Below are 18,726 nucleotides of genomic sequence, written 5' to 3'. Positions count from 1 at the left end.
ACCTTCTGAGGAACCTGCGATATTCTGTCAGCGGTGTTTAGCAGAAGGCTTTGCAAACCTACGGCTGCAGCTTGCCTTAGTGCAGTTACTGTACAGTTCACTGCATTTTCTGAAATACTTCTGTGTCTTGAGAGGTCAAAAAGTGGACGAGAAGTTGGTGGAGTGGCTTGTTAAAGGGAAAGAAGTACTCTGACTTTTAAGTTCCCCCCCAAAACTCTTGTCCCCACATAGAGTAAAAAGCAAAAACGAAACACAAAAAAGACTGGAATTTTGGGAAGGAAACCAGTGTAGCAGTTCTCTCTTTTCCCCCTCTGCTTCTGTTTCCTTTTAATTTTTGATTGTCCTGTAGGTATAAACAGTTTTACTGTTGCCTGTGATAGAAGAGGTCTGTTGCATCCTAACTGAAGTCGTGCTAATGCATCAACATGCAAGCAGTAGACCCTTTATATAATTTGTATGTACCTGAGAGCCAGAGACCCTTTTATTTTTTAAACAGACCTATAAGAGCCCCTTCTGTGGAAGGAGCTGTTAGGACATTTTGTTAGAAAGGTGTTTGCTCGCAAGCTAGGTATTTCTGAAAGCATGTTTCAAAATCAGCTTACTGTGTAAAGTTTGTTGTTTGTTTGTTTTTTCGCTGATTTTTAGGTTGTTCATTTTTCAATACTTAAGTGAGAAGCCTAACACAAGTGTTATGATTCGAAAGTTACCCCAAATGAGCATGAGGCAACTCACACTGGAAAAAAATTGCCTCTAGCTTCAGTAATTTTCACGCTACTTCACTTTCAACTAAATTATCATATTAGGCCTGGGTGTATTTATTAGCGTTAAATCCTTTTCATGCTCCTGCAAACGCACTCTTAGTAATTCCCTTTCCCCCCATCTCTGCCTCTGTCAGCCTCTCCTTTCTTTTTTGTCACTTAAGCATCAACTACCTGTGCAGCTGAACCACTGGAGAAGTACGGGTGACAGACCACAGTCCTGGGCCCTGCCGAACAAGGTTGCTGCTCTGTGTTTGGCAGGCTTGGCTTTAGTGGTACTCGCTTTTATTTCACCCCCACTGCTGTCCTTATGTCCCTTCTGCAGCGACCCCACTGCAAGCCCCCCCAGCAGAGGAGAGGATGCCCACGCTCTTTTTTTCTTCTCTTTGATTCTTAGTTCTGGCTCCTCTTTGTCATCCTAAGTTAATATTTTAGCTCTGGGTAGTTTAGACAGGGGAGGTGATTTTTGTCTTTGTGCAGTCGGAGGAGGGAACTTTTTAATAGTTGGTAAGCAAAATGGAAATTGTAAGCAGAAGTAAACAGTGAGAAGAGGAATTGGTTTTTCTGGTCAGTTATTCAGGAACAGAAAAGGGAATTAATTTTGCACAGGCTAAGAAGTAAAAACAAGATTTTGTCACTACTTCTGTGTTTTCATGTGTTTTTTTAATGATTTCTGAAAAAAAGTATTTTACAAATCTGATGTTCATTAAGCATTCTCTTGGGATTTTGGTAGCACTTACTATTAGCTGACTTTTTTCCATGACTGTAGTGAAATGAAAAAGAAATCTTTCTCCTAGATCTATCATCAGGGGAAAACTTCATAAGTTTCTTTTTCTTCTTCTTTCTTGTAATGTCTCGAGTCTTTTGAAATTTGAAAGTTAAAGCCTACTTTTGTTTGCTGCACCATTTGATGCTATCTTACTGGCTTTAATCCAGATATTTTGAAGACCACACACTGAAGTTGGCGCTCGGTTTTCTGTGAGCACGGATAATTTGCTACCTTTTATACTTGGCTGAATTTTTCTGTCTTTTTCTTGCAGTTGCAGGACAGCAGTTAGCATTTTCTGGTGTTACACATAGTATTGGTCTCCAAATTCAGGTCGGTCTCCATTTTAAACAGATGGGTATAATACCTTGACATGTATTTAGGTGAGAAGCAAACTCGTGCCAAATAATATCTCACTGTGCAGTTTTAAAACATACCGTGTCCAACTTCTGCTTGTCTTTGAAAGCATCACCAACGGTATGTGTGAATGCAAGGAGGAAGTACTTGATGTAATTTTCTTCATCCTTGGAAGGTTTTTGATGCTGTTCCATGTGAGCTTCTTGCACCTCCTAGACCAGAAAGTGGTTATGCTGCTGCTTTGTTGTGCTGTACTCAAATTAATTAGCCGTGGTTTGTTGTCCAAGTGAGAAGGCATTTCAGATGAGGACTTTGTAGGTCCTGTTTGATTGTTTCCATTAATCACTTAGGTGATGGACTGGAGAATGCAATTACAAAAACTGCACGTGGTGCCAAGGGCGGGCAAAACTTTCGGAGGCTGAGAATAGTTCTTTTTATTTTGGGTTAGTGGTGAAGGAACAAAAATACAACAGGTTGGAAAAATTAAATGTCCAAAGGGAAAACATAGTATTGCTGAAAACTTCCTAGATACTTCAGTGGCTTAAGCAAACATGGTAAAGCCATTCCTGGCTGTCTGCCATCCCTCTCCATAGGAGGTTGTATCTCTGCAGGACATATAGTACAGGGGGACTGCATATAAAGCTACTCCTGAATTGCTATTTGTAGGTGACATAAACCACTTCTGAGTTACTTTAATATGCTAGCTTGAAAATTACGGCATTTGAATAACTTTTTTTTCATGCATAGCTTGGTTCTGCCGGTTGCAGGGAGGTAATGGGAAAGGCCAGCATCTCCAGCTGGCCTCCAGACTGGAAAGTCTTTTTTGGGGGCAGCAATTGCTCCAGCTCTCCAAAATGAGTTTGCCTGTATTTATGTCAGGTGCCGATTTACAGTGGGATACTGCCGCAAGCTTTCTTGGATATGGTGGTGTGCACACGAGATGCAAGAGGTGATTTTCCACTCTTCTTACAGCTGAGACCTTCCTGGTAGTGAGCATCATGTCTGGTTTGGAGAGTTAAAGATTGGCTAGGGAGATTCCAATTTAAGCTCAAGAGCAATGAGCTGTTTGAGAAATATGACCCATGAGGCAATTGGAGTTTCTAATGGGAAATCATTAAAAGATGGGCAACTATGATGATACTTTTTCAGTATGTCAGACATTAACATCAGAAATGCCTGTGGCCAATTACTCTCTGTGTTCTGGGAAGCAGGATTAATTTCCAGCAAGAAGGTTTGAGATTGTGGTGGTTGGCTTTGTTTGTTTGCTTGTTTGTTTGTTTTGCTGTAAGAATACTTAATTAAAATAGTGGAAGAGGCTAGCAGGGGAAGTTGTTGCATCTTGGTTGTGGGAGGTTTTGAAGAACAGGTTAGATGAACACCACTTATGGCATAGGTGTATTTATCCAGCTTCAGAGAGGGGCTGGAACGGTAACTTCCCAAGGTGCCCTCAGGTCTTTCCACTTCAATTCTGTGATTATGTACATATAGATGAGGCAAAACCAGAAATGCAAAGAACTCGATATGCCTTTGATCTTCTAATCTGGTTTGCCTTTTGCATTTTGAGCATCTGTAAATCGCAGTGTAAAATGGGGGAAGAATTGTTATTGTTACGTTCTGTATTTTAATTTTATGGCTTTAGATGTGAAAAGACTTGCAGGGTACAGAAGCGAAAGTTGGCACTAATTCTCTTTTCCCCCTTTTTCTTTGCAGGTCGCTTGGTTGGTGCCCTGGACGCCGTGTTAGACTCTAACGCGCGTGTCGCTCCGTTTCGAATTTTACTCCAAGTTCCAGGCTCACAGGTTTACTCTGCCATTGCATGTGGTGAGTTATTGAACGGATCAGAAGTTTACTGGGCCGTAGCTATTGGTGAGTCACAGACAAAAAACTCCAAACCGATTCTGAGCATGGTCAGTGTCTGCATGTCCAAGAAGCTCAAGGTAACCCCAGCTAGTAGTGTGTGCCTGGAAAGCTATTGCCTATAGCTTATTTAACAACCAAATTTAACCTCTGGTTAAAATCCCGGGTAGGAGTTACGAAAAAGTGTTAACTAGGAACATTAAGTTTCTATAGAAAGCTTGTTTAGTTGACCATGTTTTGTGTTAATTTTCTGTCTCTTGCAAAGTAGTGTGCATATCTTTTCCTACAGTAGTAACAGTTCCTTACAGCAAGAAGTTACTTAGTCTAGGCTTTTACCAGTCTAGTCCTTTGCTTGCTTACTGTGAAATGTCTTACCACACTTGGTTTTTATGAAATATAACTGGAACATCTGGAAGATGCTACATGATTTAGAAGGTAAAGTTGTCAGGGGAAAATGTCTAATTGCCTGGTCTGTTGTGCCCTAGTCCCTTTTGCAGTGTTTCTGCAACCTCTGAAGGTAGAGCTCATCTTCAGGAAAGTGATATTGATGTGAATTGCAGCAACATTGCCATGGCACAGTAAAGGCCATCTGAAATGTGTTTGTTCCATTCATCCTGTCCTTGCTTGGCCAGTCTGCAGGGCTGTCCTCATCCCTTCTGCTCCAGTCTAGAAAATCCTAGCATTGAAATTTACAGCAGGTTTTCCTTTGGGAATGGTTTCACGCTGTGCCAGAGGAAGTTTAGATTGGACATTAGGAAGCATTTCTTTACCAAGAGGGTGGTCAAACACTGGAACAGGCTTCCTAGAGAGGTGGTTGATGCCTCAAACCTGTCAGTGTTTAAGAGGCATTTGGACAATGCCCTTAACAACATGCTTTAACTTTTTGTTCAGCTCTGAAGTGGTCAGGCAGTTGGACTGGATGATCATTGTAAGTCCCTTCCAACTGAAATTATTCTATTCTATTCTATTCTATTCTATTCTATTCTATTCTATTCTATTCTATTCTTTCTTGTACGGATCAAGCTGTGAAACAGTTAGCTAATGTACGTGTTGATGTGTTCTTGATGGTGTTTGATACAGTAGTCCTTTAAAATAAATCTATATATTTCCCCCTTCCTCTGCACAAGCTCGTTCAGCGTTTCTTCCTTGGTTCAGCAGAGACCCCTCTGCCTGTTCCCCATTAATGCTGGGAATTTTTCCCTGTGCTAGATCTGTGTGAAGAAGCTTGCGTAAAATCTATTTATGCTATTTTTATTGTGGCTAGGTTTTCTTCATTTTGCAATTGCTCTATGCTTTATATCCCTATTCCTCTCCTTTTTATATTTAAATAATGCCATCTCATGGAGAAATTTAAGAGCTTCATGCTGCTGTGGTCCTTTAATGAAGCCAGGTAGCTTTCCCTGGAAATGCAAGCGCAGTTTTCCTGTCATGGGCTTCTTGATCATTTGAATATATGTAATATTCCTTTCTGGGGCTGATCCTTGCCCTAGCCACACTCTTATTGCCCACAGTTGGGTTTTTTTTTTTTTTATATTAAAGGAACTACAAGTCAAAAACTTGCCTGGTTGGAATGGGTAAGGATTTTGTTGAGTTATACTTATTTGATTAATGTTTTCTAAAACTCTCTTCTTTTTTTTTCGTAATGGATGCTCATCCCTGAGAAAATGAGATTTATAGTAATAGAGTGGAAGGCAGAGGGCTCTGTTTTGTATGCTGCGTGGGTAAGACACACGTGGTTGCCAGAGCTGCACAGAAATGAAGAACCATGGCAGCAGAAGTTGTTTCTGAATAATATCTCTGCTGTGAAACCCTGATGTGAGTGTCCAGGGGAGAGCTGGCGCTGGCAACAGGAGTCAGAGAATAGCATCATCTGATGCTTTTCTTAGAAAACTGGAGAACTTTCCTTGCACAGAAGCAGCCGTTGCTGCTCACCCAGCTCTGCCCTTTCTGAGCGAGGTGCCTTGCGCAAACACGACATGAAGAGTTTTGTTACTGGATTTGGAAGGAGCAGCAAGTCAGTTTAAGGTTCCTGCTGTATGGCAAGGAGAGGGAGCAGCTCCAGGAGCTCCTTCCAGTCTCCTGGTGTAACTTCATTAGGGGATAGCCATGATGTCATTAGGCGGCAAATTAAAATGACATTTTTCAATTGTACGTTGGCAGTCGTCTGTTCCAGGAGCTGTAGGCTTAAATGATAATATATGCATGAGGGTCATATCTGTGTTACAGACTTTTGCAAATCTCTGAGGGCTGCTAGGAATTCTGATCTCTGCCCAGCACAGCTGTTCTGGCAGAGATGTTTTAATCCAGATGGTTAATCATGTTATACCAGTACGGGAGGAAAAAAAAAAAGTCTAGCCTCATGCCTTGGGGGACTTTCCTTTCAGAAGGCTTGTGGATAAAACCCAAGTCCTAGTTAAGTGAAGTAGCATTTGGGAGAGGGAGAGCGGAGGGATTGGTGAGAAGTGGGTTTAAGGAAGAGATTCTGGGGAGTGAGGCTGGGGTTAAACTAAATATATATTTGGCACAGGCATGTGAAGAAGGTGGATAAAAGGTGGAATAAAATGATGTGTGGAGCACAGGAAGAGGAATAAGGAAGAGACTGGCAATGCTCCTGCTCCTGTGAAATCACAGGGCGACTTTAAGCCGTGAAATGGAAATTAGAAATAAAGAAGAGACCCGAAAAGCTGGGGATATGGCCTGACCAAATAAAAGGGGCAAAGAGATCTTTCAGTGTTTGAGCAGAATCCCTGGAGATACCTAAAGGCAGGCAGGAAAGAATTGCAATAGCCCCCATGGGAGGTAGTTACTGCTAGAGCCCAGGCTCAAAGCAGTCCGAGCAGTGTGGATGCTGCTGTGAAAGGCATCTCACTCAAGGCTTGTTTCACAAGAGGCAGCCCACCAGCTCTTCCGTATGGTTGGTGTCTTTTAAGTTGCTCAGAAATAAAAATTCAACTCAGTAGGTGCTTTGGGCAGCCATTTCAGTATAAAATAACTATACTTCTAGTGTTCTTGACCATTGATATAATTTGTTTTCTTTACCTGAAGGACATTTAAGTGTCTCTTCTTTCATATTTTTTTTTATTTAACCTTGATTAATGATATTTATGAAGCTCCATCACAAAATCTTCCTGTTAAGGAAGTTAAAGTTTGGAAAGTTTCCCTGCCAGTTGGCATTCTGCATGGAAAACAGAGCAGAGGAAAGTGGAAAATCCTTAGCTAAATTTATAATTTTTTTTTGTTGTGAGGCAACATGATGCAAGTATATTGTTTACACAAATTTTGAGATAATGGGTCTTCTATTTGAGATTAATTTTACAATTATATTTGTCTGTGATTTGCTTGTCTTTTATGCTCAGCTACTCTCCTTTCTTCCACTAGCAAGGCATTAGAAAAAGCAAGTTTCGCTGCCTTTGCTTTTTTACCTCTAACATTTAATCACTGACCAGTAAGAGCTGGAGGGGCCAGATCTTCCTGATTGCCCTGTATGTTGCTGGTCTTGCTCTGACTTTTCTGTCATCGTGCAATGCATTGATGGTTCAGTTTCAAGCAGAAACAGCCAAAGCAAATAGATGGTGATTGAAATATTATTTCTGAAGTTAGTGTGAACATATTATATTTAAAAGAACAACAGCAAAACCCTTAAGTAAGTTCTTAAATAAGAAAACCCTAAAGATTTGAAAGTTTTTATTTTCTGTTCACTGTATTTCTTCCCCAAACTGCAGAAATGTGCTCTTGTAGACCTCTGAGGTGTTGCTGAAGCAAATGCCTTTATTTTTAGGTATTTATTGTAGACAACTTTTCAAATAGGATGCCAATTATGACTATGTAAATTCCTCTTACAGTGTGTGCCTGTTTGGGGGGCGTGTGTGTGCGTATGCATCTGCGTACCAAAGGAGGGAGAAAGGAAGATCAGGGACTTTTGGGAACAGGACGTAAATAAAAAGGTTTCCAGTGGCCGCTTAAGGAGTGTCATGTCAAAATAAGTTGCAGTCTAGCAGCTCAGGATGAAGTTTTGCTGTTTTTTCTGCTTTGACTTTTAATGCAGCATTTGCTGGCTGAGAGTGTTTGAGAAGATAAAACTAAAAGCACTAAAACTGATTCTCTAAAACAATGAGGGTTTTGTTTTTCTCTAACTGTACTGCTACGAATGAGACCTTTTTGACCTGTTTGCTACTGCAAATTTTGAGGTTGAAAGTTCAGTTTCTCAGAATGAATTTATGAAATAGTGCATTTTATTACTTTTTTGTTCCTTTCAATTTTATTTTGTTGGATGAGTTTGAATAAACTACTTTTTGCTTTTTTAGGTGCGACTGCAGAGGAGATAAACCAGCACTGGGAATGGCTGGAACAAAACTTGCTTCATACTTTGTCTGTCTTTGACAATAAAGAAGATATTGTTAGTTTTGTCAAAGGGAAAGTGAAGGTAAGGAAAATATGTTACTTTCACCCTTCCCTACACACACGTGGTTTATTAGAAATAATGTCATGAAGTTTTTGTCATTCATACTTGGTTTTGTCCATCTAAACATTATTTATCAGTTTTCTGTGTGGCACTTGCACCTGATGTGGCCGGGACCTGTGCGTCTCCACTCACATTTCCTTGGAAACATCTCAGAACTGAAGTATCTAATTTAATCTTTATCCCACCCATCCCTTTCCAGCTTCACTGTTCTTCTCTTCCCTGTGGTGTGCAGCTCAGCTTTCTTTAGCATTTGCTTTCAGTTCGTCCACCTCTCCGAAACATTGTGTTAAATACCTTCCCTTCCCATAGCTCAGTTTTTCCTCCTTATGACGTTTTTCCTCCTTTCCTCTGTTTTTTTTCCGAGCTTTATCCCATCGGTTTCTCGTGCCCATTTCTGCCCATTTCCATACTCCTGTCCCTTTTGATGGGGCTCAGAGGTGTCAGCAGGTGATAGCCACAGTGCCTGAATCTGCTGACAGCACAGCCGTGCGGATGATGACGTAGTCCCCGCAGCTCAGGGACAGGGGACCTTGTGCAACGTCACCTGTGTCAGAAGGGTCCAGCACAGAAATTGCTGGTGGCTTTGCAGGATGTGGGAGTCGTGGCCAGGCACTGCAGTGAAGCTGCTGGCTGGCCGCGGGGTTGCAGAAATGAGCATCCTTTTGGAAGGCTATAGAGTTTTAAAAATAGAGGAATTTGGTGTCAGAAGACCAGATCTAAAATAGTAACAGCACGTGCAGTAAAACATAGAAAGCCTGGTGTCCTGAGCTCTGCTTGTAGTAAAATACATGCTCCAAGAGGAGGTTGGTGATGGCTGGCAGGGGTCTGCTGGTGACTACTGTACCTCAGGTCCTGCCGCAAGCTTTTCCTTGCTAAGAATTTTAGTGAGGTTCTCTTTCCCCCTACACCCACTTTTTTGGTCTGGAAAATTTGTGGGAACATAATGTTTCTGGTGAATTTCAATCCCCCCGCTGTCCCTTCAGTAGGCTCTGAAGTTGGGGAAGAAGGGAATGGAGAGGCCAGACATCATCGTGTAAATCTTAGTTTTTATCCTGCTTTCTTAAAAAAACAACATTGTCTAAGTGCAGTGAAAGGCTCAAATACAATTAATCTCTCGTGATGACACTGTGGCAGCCTGTTACCTAGCACAGCACATATTTAAAAATCTTCAGGTTTCGTTAGTTACTGTTAAGTTCAGGTTTTGGCCCCTCACCTCTGCTGTAGACTTTCGGCATATTAGAACTGCTTGGTAATTGCAAATTGTCCCAGGTGCTGTAACATACAGATTATTTGTCTGGTGCAATATATACTTAACTCCTTTGTTGTAATGCCACTATCAAAATTCTCAATGCTTAATTATATTTACATAGATGTTCTTGGAACGATGTTTTTAATGGTTCCAATCATGTTACAATTATAGAAGTTATTGACACATCTCACTGCATTGCTTTTTCATAGGAAAATAGTACTGGTCAGTACATACAATTGTTACTCTACCTTTTCTCTGTATACAGCAAATAACAGCAATCATAAGCCGTAGTGAAGCTGTAAATATATGGTTCTGCCAGACTCATTGAAAAAATTATAATAAAAAAGGCCCCAGAAGTCTTGATTTGGAAGCATTCAAAATGTATGAGAGATGCAAACACCACAGAAATGTCTCCATTTGTGAAAATTGCAAATAAACTTGAATTTCTTGTGTAAGAAAGCGTTGCCTTATTAAAATTTGAATGGGTAGCTTGTATCAACTTGCTCGAGTGTGAGTGCCGAAGCTGTATCCTGATATATTATCTCATTATGGACTCAGGCACTGATTGCGGAGGAAACGAGCAGCAAGCTCGCCGAGCAGGAGGAAGACCCGGAGAAGTTCCGAGAAGCCCTGGTGAAATTTGAATCCAGATTTAATTTTCCTGAAGCTGAGAAGTTGATCACCTATTATTCCTGTTGCTGTTGGAAAGGAAAAGTTCCTCGGCAAGGCTGGCTTTATTTGAGCATCAATCATCTCTGTTTTTATTCCTTCTTCCTGGGCAAAGAATGTAAGTGTAAATGTGTAAGAAATCTAATGCCAGGGAGAGATATAACTATTTTTAAAAGCAAGAATAGCTAGAAGTTTTATGAAAAGGCTAGTTCGCCTCTGAAGTTTAGTTTCTGAGCTTTTTGTTGTTCAGCTGAAAGATCCTGTTTAATTTAGTTTTCACTTCAGCCTTTATGTTTATATCTTAATATTAATCCAGTAATAAAAACGAGACTACAAGAGCACGCGGACACAGCTGCTCTCTGGCTCTTTTTCTTGCCATGCTGACGCAGCCTTAAAACGTAACAGACCTCCCACGGATTCTGAAATAGAGACTTTTAGTGCTAAAAAGGGTGAGTAGGGACGGTCCCTCCCACAGGTGGGGATGCACAGTGCCCGCCGGCAGGGCAAGGGCTGGTGGGGCCAGGGATGCCAGAGTCCAGCTGCCTGCCTGAAAATAGCCTAGGAAACCTAACAGGGCTGTGACCTGGAGAACTAGGTGAAAAATTTTTTTAGGGCTCTTTAGGGGAAAACAAACAACAGCAATTTAGGGATTTCTTTGTGTTTCTGAATAGCAGCGCAGGAAGGTCACAAGAAGTGTGTCCTGGGGTTTTTAGACGTTCAGGCAGTTCAGTGAGTTTTAAGACTTTGGTCATGGTCTTCCTCTACAGAGGAAGGGTTGTGTGATGATGAAAAGCCTGTCAGAGTAGATACTAGAAGGTAAAAGTGAATGTAATAGACTGGTAAAAAAGAATGTAGCCATTTAAACTCTATAGCATTTTTCTGTTTAGTAAGGTTGTGCATGAACGGATAATATTTTAAGTCCTATTTATCCTGCTGGAACTTCAGCAAGGACAGTAGTATAAACCTATACAATATAAACCTATACTGCTATAAATGTAGCAAGAATTGTCAGTTATAACAATTAGGAACACTTCACCATTTACTGTCTGGATTTAATATCGGTATGGCTAGCCAAATAAAACTGTAGATTTCAAAATTAAGTGCATTAATGTAAAGATAAGAAAGATACTAATTGGTAATTTCTAAGACTTAAAACATACAAAGACATGCTTAGAGTTAGCTAAGACTTTTTTCCCCTTATATTATTTCAGACCAATTATTTTGTCATATCTACAAAAGGTGGCAGAGTTAGATTTAAAATGCTGCTGAGTTTGTTATTCATTATAAAAACAGAAGTTGAGTTTTGCTGGGAAGACTAGAATGGAGTCTCTTGATACATACTAGATCTCTGGGTTCTTGTTTAATCTCCTTGCTTTCTGTTTAGTATCAAATAATATCCTTGTCAATTATTTCTTCTTGCTATCATTGCAGGCTTTCTCTCATTAAATCTGAGATATCCAGTCTGCCAAAGCACACAAAGCAAAAATGATACTTATTAATGATAGATAATGGGGGAAGGAGGAGGGAGAGAGAAAAATCCTTCATGTTGTTCCAAAATTTTTGTTTATGCGGTACCACAGATCATTAAATGATACTGGAAGTACAACATCATGCTGTATTATGTAAGAAGAAATCGCTTTTAATCTCTTTTAATAGTAATTCATTATGAAAATGCAGAAACCCCCCAAACAACTAGATGTGGGCAACTTTTCATTTTGACTGTGGAAAATACACTGTTCATTCACTGTTGCAGTCAGTTGTATCGCCTTTGTGTTCTCATGCATTTGCATGGAAATGTGAAATAAAAACCTGAATTTTCTATTCGTTAAACTAAACTTCTCTAGCTCAGTGGGAAGTATTATATGTTGAAATGCTTCCTACCACCCCAATTCTGATAAAGCAGATTGCTTCTGTTCCAAAGCTAGTATTTTGTCACATTTATGAAATACTTGTATTACATTGAATAATCCAGATTTACTATAGTTCTGCTTGTTATTGTTGGAGAAGCTGATGATGACTGTATGCAGAACAAGTAATTCATTGTCTTTTTTCAAAATCTGCTTAAATCTGGTCTAGAAAATATTCCTAAGAAATCACATTTATTACATTCTTTCAATACAGCACAGGGAGAAAGCTCAGTATATGAGTTTCAGTCAAAATAGTGCTTATATGTATTTGAACTTTATAAAAATCCCCCCAAATTGTAGACTGAAATCTCTATAGGCAAAGTGTTAAGTCTTCTGCTTCTGGCAAGACTGTCCCCTTCCCCTGGTTTTATTTTATGTTGAAATGACCTGGAATGCAATACTGGAACCTGTTTTCAGCTTCTCATAAAATTAATTTAGGGCTTAAGTGAGTATAAAATCCATGGAACATTTTTTCCAGTCCCCTTTTATCTAAGTCTCAAAGTATTTACAGAATTTCAGAGGCTTAGAACATCGGATTTCTTGAAAGGGCATGCCAAGGTTTCTTCACAATTTTTAATTAAACTTGTGTTTTTCTAGAACTTTGAAGACTTTGTACCTTTCATCAGTAGTTTGGGCCCCTTACGTCTGCTGTGCTGTTTCTGTAACCAACACTGTAGAGCCTATGTGATTCTGGCTTGTGTGAACAATAGTGCTATTGCTACGGCGCTATTTAATCTTTCTTCCCTTGGCTGTTCCCGTACAGATGATTTTATGACCATTCGCAACACTTTGTGCGTGTTGACGCAGCTGTGCTTTATTTAAGTAAGAAAAAATGTAATCTGCAATAATCTTGACAGCTGTGGCTCATGTAGTACAGAGAACTTGCTGAGGGTAGCTCCTTAGGTAATTAATGATCATGGATAAGTGTCACATATATATGACAATGTTTGTTATTACTGCTTTTTAATTGCTTTATTGGCATCAGGAGACCAGCTAAGGATGTTAGGGGGTGTAGTCTTGATGTTACTGGCACAGAGAATCCTGGGAAGCTTCCAACAGTTGTTAAGTCGAAACTTAATCTGTTTTAAAGTCCTTTCCAGCCTAATTTCTACCCAGAGATTCATATGAGAGAGGCAAGTAACATCCTGCAGTGGTTATCTAAAATAACCTGATTGTGTTTCCATTTGTATTTCTGTGATTCAGCAGTGTTTAAGTATAGAGAACAGCTTCCTATGCTTTTTCTTTTCTATAAACAAGTCTGACTACAGTTCATGTTTAGGACAAGGTTTGCCTGTGCACCTTTTAAGTAAAAAGTAACCAAAATGGGAAGATCCCAGTGGCTAGGCAGTTTTGTTTTCAGAACACCCTGTTTATAGTAACCCTCAAACTTTATAAAAATGTCCATGTGCATAAGCTTCCTTTTGTACGGGAGCTACCTGTATTTTAAAAGTTAAAGTACTGGGCATGTAATTGAGTTTCCACCTGCCTACACTTTTATTTCTGGGAGATTACAAAACCTTTCCCTATATTCTTCTTACTCTTGAAATGAACTGTTTCTTCTGGTAGTAGTGAAGCAGGCTGCAGAAATGACTTGTAAAGGAGCGAGGAACATAGCTTATGGCAGGTGTTCTGCAAAGGCAGAACTCCCCAGTCCAGCAGTTCTTACAGAAGTAGGTAAAATTTTGAGGAAGAGATTCTGAAAAAAAGTCTTTTGCAGTGAAGGAGAATGAATGAATGTAGAGTAGTAACAGGTATTTCAGCTTTTGCTTGGTCTTTGTCTGTAGAAATGGATCCCTCCCCTCTTTGGTTGTTCGCATGTCATTCTGAATGTGCTTATTTCCCAAATTTGAAAAACGTAAGCAGAGTTTCCAACCCACTTCTGCTTTTTTTCTCCGATGGCAGTAAAACTTATCATTCCTTGGGTTGAGGTCCAGAAGCTGGAAAGAACCTCCAATGTCTTCATGACCGACACGGTCCGCGTCACCACGCCAAATAAAGAGCGTGACTTCTCCACGTTCCTCAATATCGCTGAGGCTTTCAGGATCATGGAGCAACTGGCAGATGTGACGCTCCGAAGGCTACTGGACAATGAGATCTTTGAACTGGATCCAGGGCTACAGGATCCTACTCAGATTACCAAGAGGTAAAAAAATAAGTTGTTCTCCCTTGGGTGAGCAGAGGTTCAGTGGTGGTCTTCATGGTTTGCTCTGTTAGCTGGGTAAGATTTCAAAGGTTTACTTGATTGAGCAAATAAAAAGAGATTTTATGATGTACTATGGTGGATCAAATAGGTGCATTTTAACTTGTGTGCAAGATACTTTTTTCCATTTTGTGTTCTTCCTTTAAACATCATCGTGGTTTTTTGTTCATTTATTTTAAAAGTACTGTTCCCTGTAGAAACGTAGATTGCAACAGGGGCTATTTTCCATCTTCCCTGAAGAGCAACATTACTTTGTTTATAATTTTGGCAATGTGTAGGCTTTCCTAGTGCCGTCAATTCTGTAGAATTATTGCTTTTGATCATATCTGAAACATGGAATTTCCCACTAGTGTGATTGCTGTAGCCGACTTAGCAAGCAATTATAGGACTTAAAAAAACCCACAGGCAGTTGCAACAGATTAATTTGCTGTTGTCAGCTCTACCCCATGCGTCCCCGAAATGCATCTCTGCATTCCTCTCCCACTACAGAAATGCATTGGGCTCTCAGGGGGAAGGTTGGTAGCTATTTCTCTGCCGCTAGCACAACACACAACTTTGTGTTTTATTTGCTGCTGTGGGAAAGGGGAAGGGAGACTGCCCAAGAGGAATTTTAGGTGGGCAGGATGAAATAGCCCAAACTGGAATTTGCCTGACGCGACAGGGTTAAGGTGCTGGTTTAAAATCCTGCTTTTCTGAATGGGGTGTGAGTGGAGCGCTTATCCCCTCCTGAATCATACCCTTTCCTGCTCTTCCTTCCTCTCCCTCTGCCAGAGGTATGAACGGAATGAGCCAGGTGTTGCTTCCTGGCTAAAACATAAGAACGCGTGGTGTCCTTTCCCAAAAAATTGAGACATGTCCAGTAGCCATTTTATTGTTCCTGAGGGGCATTTTTGCAGGGGTGTTGGGTATACATCTCAGCTAAACACTTCTGCAAAATTTCATGATGAGGTTAGAACGATAAAACACACTTTCTCTGCAATTTCCTATGTGCACACAATAAGGAAAATCACTGATACCAGGATTTCATCCATGATATTGTCAAGGAATTAATTTGAGGTGATAGAGTGGTGAGCAGCCACGAATATCTTGGCAACCTTTTTTTTCATAGCCAGGGTTCCTTTAAACACAAGAGCTCCCATTGTTTTTACAACGTACATGTAACTGGGTGTTGCTAACATTGTAGGCTTTTGGCCCAAGAAATGTAGGATATGTACTTTGACTAGTGCAGAATGTGCCTTTGAGTGCATGCTTTACCATTGCACCCTCCTCCTGCTTTTGGACTGAAAAGTTAGATGCACAAAGCAAGGGAAGTACATCCAGAGGAGATGTAACAAAAAAACCGGTGGGAGATATTTTCAACGTCTACTGATTTTTAACTCATCATTGTCAATTCCCAAAATGGTCTTTGAATCAGGAGTAACGACTGAATGGAAAACTACAAAGAAACTAAAATTACAGTTGCAAAGAAAAACATAAGCTTAGTAATATGCTGTAATAAGGAGGCTCTCAGGGAATCAACCTGTAAGTACCTTGTGGTGTTTTTGAAAAGTAGTATGTCTATTAGCAAACAAGCGACAGAAACATTCCCACGCGTTTATTCAAACAGGGTTTTTTTCCTTCCAACTTAAAAAAATAAAGTTGGGGGGAGGGGGAGAGCAGGCAGAGGAGAAGGAAGGATAAAAATATATTTACTGGAGAGTTCCTGGGCAAGATGTTCTCTAACCTGTGCTGATGTGCTGTAACTTGAGATGGCAGAAAGGAAAACATGGAAACATGGAAGATGCCCAAATCCCATTTCCTCTGCACGAATTAGGTGGTGGTTGGATAAGTTGCTGTTTCTGGTGCCCTTTGTCACACTTTAGCAACCACTTTGATGTAACATGATTAAGCAAGACTGTACTTTGAATAGTGGATAAACTGGTTTTTAATGCTAACATGTTTGGGGGGGGGTTGAAGTTTTTTGGTGTGTGAAGTTTCTGTTGCTGCTTTTTTTCCTGAAGCCATTGTAGTACTACAAGAGCAACTATTTTCCTCTTGATATTTTCCCCCTAATAATTGTCTTTGTTAATTCTTGTGCATGATTTGGAAGCAAATAGTAGTCGATCAAAATGAAAGCAATAATCCACACATCATTAGAGCTATTCCAGCTGTGTCAAATTAATGAAGTTGCTGTGGATGGCTTTTGTTTGTTAGGCTTTCTTTTGCAAGAGGCTCATCTCAATATCTTTATTTTTTAAAAATTAATTTTTGGTGCCATCATGCTCTGTATATTCTACATTCTGAAAACCGGAGATCTTTGCTGCCGTTCCTAAGGCTCTTGGGTTCATTCTGCTGAGCAGTGGAGGGACGGGACTCAGAGAGGCTGTGGGATTAGGCCCATAGTCTGACAAAAATTATATCATGGCTGGAGTCAAACAAGTTAATATGCAAGTTTCCATGCTGCTTAATGAGAACATAAGGCTCAGAACAATGGGTTACAAAGGGATTAATGGCAATTAAGTTAATTGCCTTAAAAAACAAAGCTGATAGCTACAAATGCCATTTCTTGGAGATATATTTATGCACTATACAATTTTACTGTAACATATGGTAACTATTTTTTCTTTTTTAATAGGAAGGTCACTAAAATCTCTGGTGTAGATTTCTTGTACTTTTAATTTCCATCTCTTTCAGGATGCAAGAATATCCATTGCATTCCTCAAATGTAGCAAGGAAATTGGCCAGAGGAGAACACACGATTTAAAAGCTTTAGTGCCGCTCTCAGTAGGGTTTCAAAAGTATGATATGTTTCTCCAGGCTCTAACCACCTCGGTTTCTTTTCTTCATGTCTAACTGTGAATTGCCAATGAAGACGGCTTTGCTTCATATGAAAGCAAAGAAGGTTTTTAACACTGATCTAAGCTGAACGGAAACTGTTTGAAGTATCTTGAATTGTAAATGTCACTGCAGTCTGCATTAATTCCTTCGGAGAGGGAATCCGAGAATGCTGTAAACCTTGAGCAACAATGAAGATCTGACTAGAAAGAACCTCATTTTATTCCATCTTCCTGGCAAAAGGCAAGGTTTGGATTATCTGTGTGTCACTTGTGACAGATGACTGCCTGACCTGTTTTTAAGGATTTCCAGTAATGGCAGTATCAGGATCCATACCAGTACTTCACTGTTCTATCATTGAAAAGTCTTTCTGAAGTCTAACTTGAATCTTTTGTGCTGCTTTTTGAGTCTATTACTTGTTGTCCTACCCAGTACTATTGAAGAGATCAGATGTTCTTTCTTTAGAGCAACCACTGGTGTATTTGGAGGTTGGTATGCATCTCTTTTCTCTTTTCTTCTTTAAACTGCACTGCCCTAGGTCAGCCAGATTTTTCTTATTGGTCCTGATTTTAGCCCTTTTTTAGTCCTTTTTAGTCCATTTTTAGTCCTTTTTTAGTGGCTCTTCTCTAATTTGTCACTCATCCCATGCAGCTGCAGGGTGGTGGGATGCAGGATTGTCCCCGGCGCCTCACTGGTGCTGACCAGGGCAGGAGCATCGTGACCGTCTCTGCAGCAACTCTGGGACTGCTGTGCTGCATCTTGGTGGCCATGCACTTCTGCAGCCTGGCGCGGTGCCCCTCTTCCTCCTGTGAGCACGAGGCTGTTGGCTTATGTTCAGCTTGTGATCCTGTGTCACCCTTAGGTCTTTTCTTTTTGCTGAATGGCTGCTGGTGGAGTTGATCTCCGTGCTGGTTTTGTGCAGCTTATGATGTACAGCTGAAAATACTTACAATGCTTATTTCCCACACCATTCCTTAAGTTTATGAATCTCAATCTGTAATCTGATCCTGTTCTTCTGCTCATTAGCGTCCATCAGCCTCACATCACGTACAAGTTTATTAACAATAATCTCTTGATCCATCATGCAGATTGCTGATGAAGATGTTGAACACAAGCTAGTCCAGGACAGATCCCCAAGGAGGTCCTCTTAATACAGGCTTCCAATGTACCAGGGAGCCTTTAAGGTCTACTTTTGGGGTACTCTTTTTTCAACTGGCTTGGTACAACAGTTCTTCACTTTGATCCATGTGAGGAAATATCAAGACTTTCATAAATTCTGGCTAAAACATCCATTGCGTCTCCTCCATTTAAAAGTCCAGTATTCCTGCTATGTAAGGGAGAGGTGTTCGGTTTACGTGTGTCCAGAGAAGTCCATGTTGGCTCTTCTCACATAACTCCTGGCTTGCTTATGAGAGGCCTTTCTGGCTATGCAAATTTAACAGTTCTTCCAATAAACAAGACGTATATCATTGGATGTGTTATTTCCAAAATCTGTAACTTTGTGGAGTCTGAATAGCAAGAAGAGTCTAGTAATCGGTCTTTAAAAGCAAGAGGTCCGCCAGTCTGTTTAGATGTTAGATAGGGAGCAAGTGACTCAGCAGAGCTAAAATCTTGCCAAGTTGACTTCTGTTAGATTTAAAGCAGAGAAAAACATTTGACGGTGAGGACATAATTTTAAGTGTCCTGG

General features: G+C 40.4%; 1 protein-coding gene across 1 annotated transcript in view; it reads left to right on the top strand.

The window, feature by feature from the left end:
• The window catches only part of TBC1D8 (TBC1 domain family member 8), a 51,513-nt gene that overhangs the window by 11,380 nt on the left and 21,407 nt on the right, over positions 1–18,726 (top strand). The window contains exons 2-5 of the mRNA XM_074159029.1: positions 3,592–3,747; positions 8,043–8,161; positions 10,008–10,236; positions 13,928–14,168. Of these exons, the coding sequence (XP_074015130.1) occupies positions 3,592–3,747; positions 8,043–8,161; positions 10,008–10,236; positions 13,928–14,168 (745 nt within the window). The remainder of the gene's footprint in view (positions 1–3,591; positions 3,748–8,042; positions 8,162–10,007; positions 10,237–13,927; positions 14,169–18,726) is intronic.

The sequence above is a fragment of the Numenius arquata genome, chromosome 1 (assembly GCF_964106895.1).
Source record: "Numenius arquata chromosome 1, bNumArq3.hap1.1, whole genome shotgun sequence".
In the NCBI taxonomy this organism is placed as follows: Eukaryota; Metazoa; Chordata; class Aves; order Charadriiformes; family Scolopacidae; genus Numenius; species Numenius arquata.
This window is presented reverse-complemented; position numbering and strand designations above follow the sequence as displayed.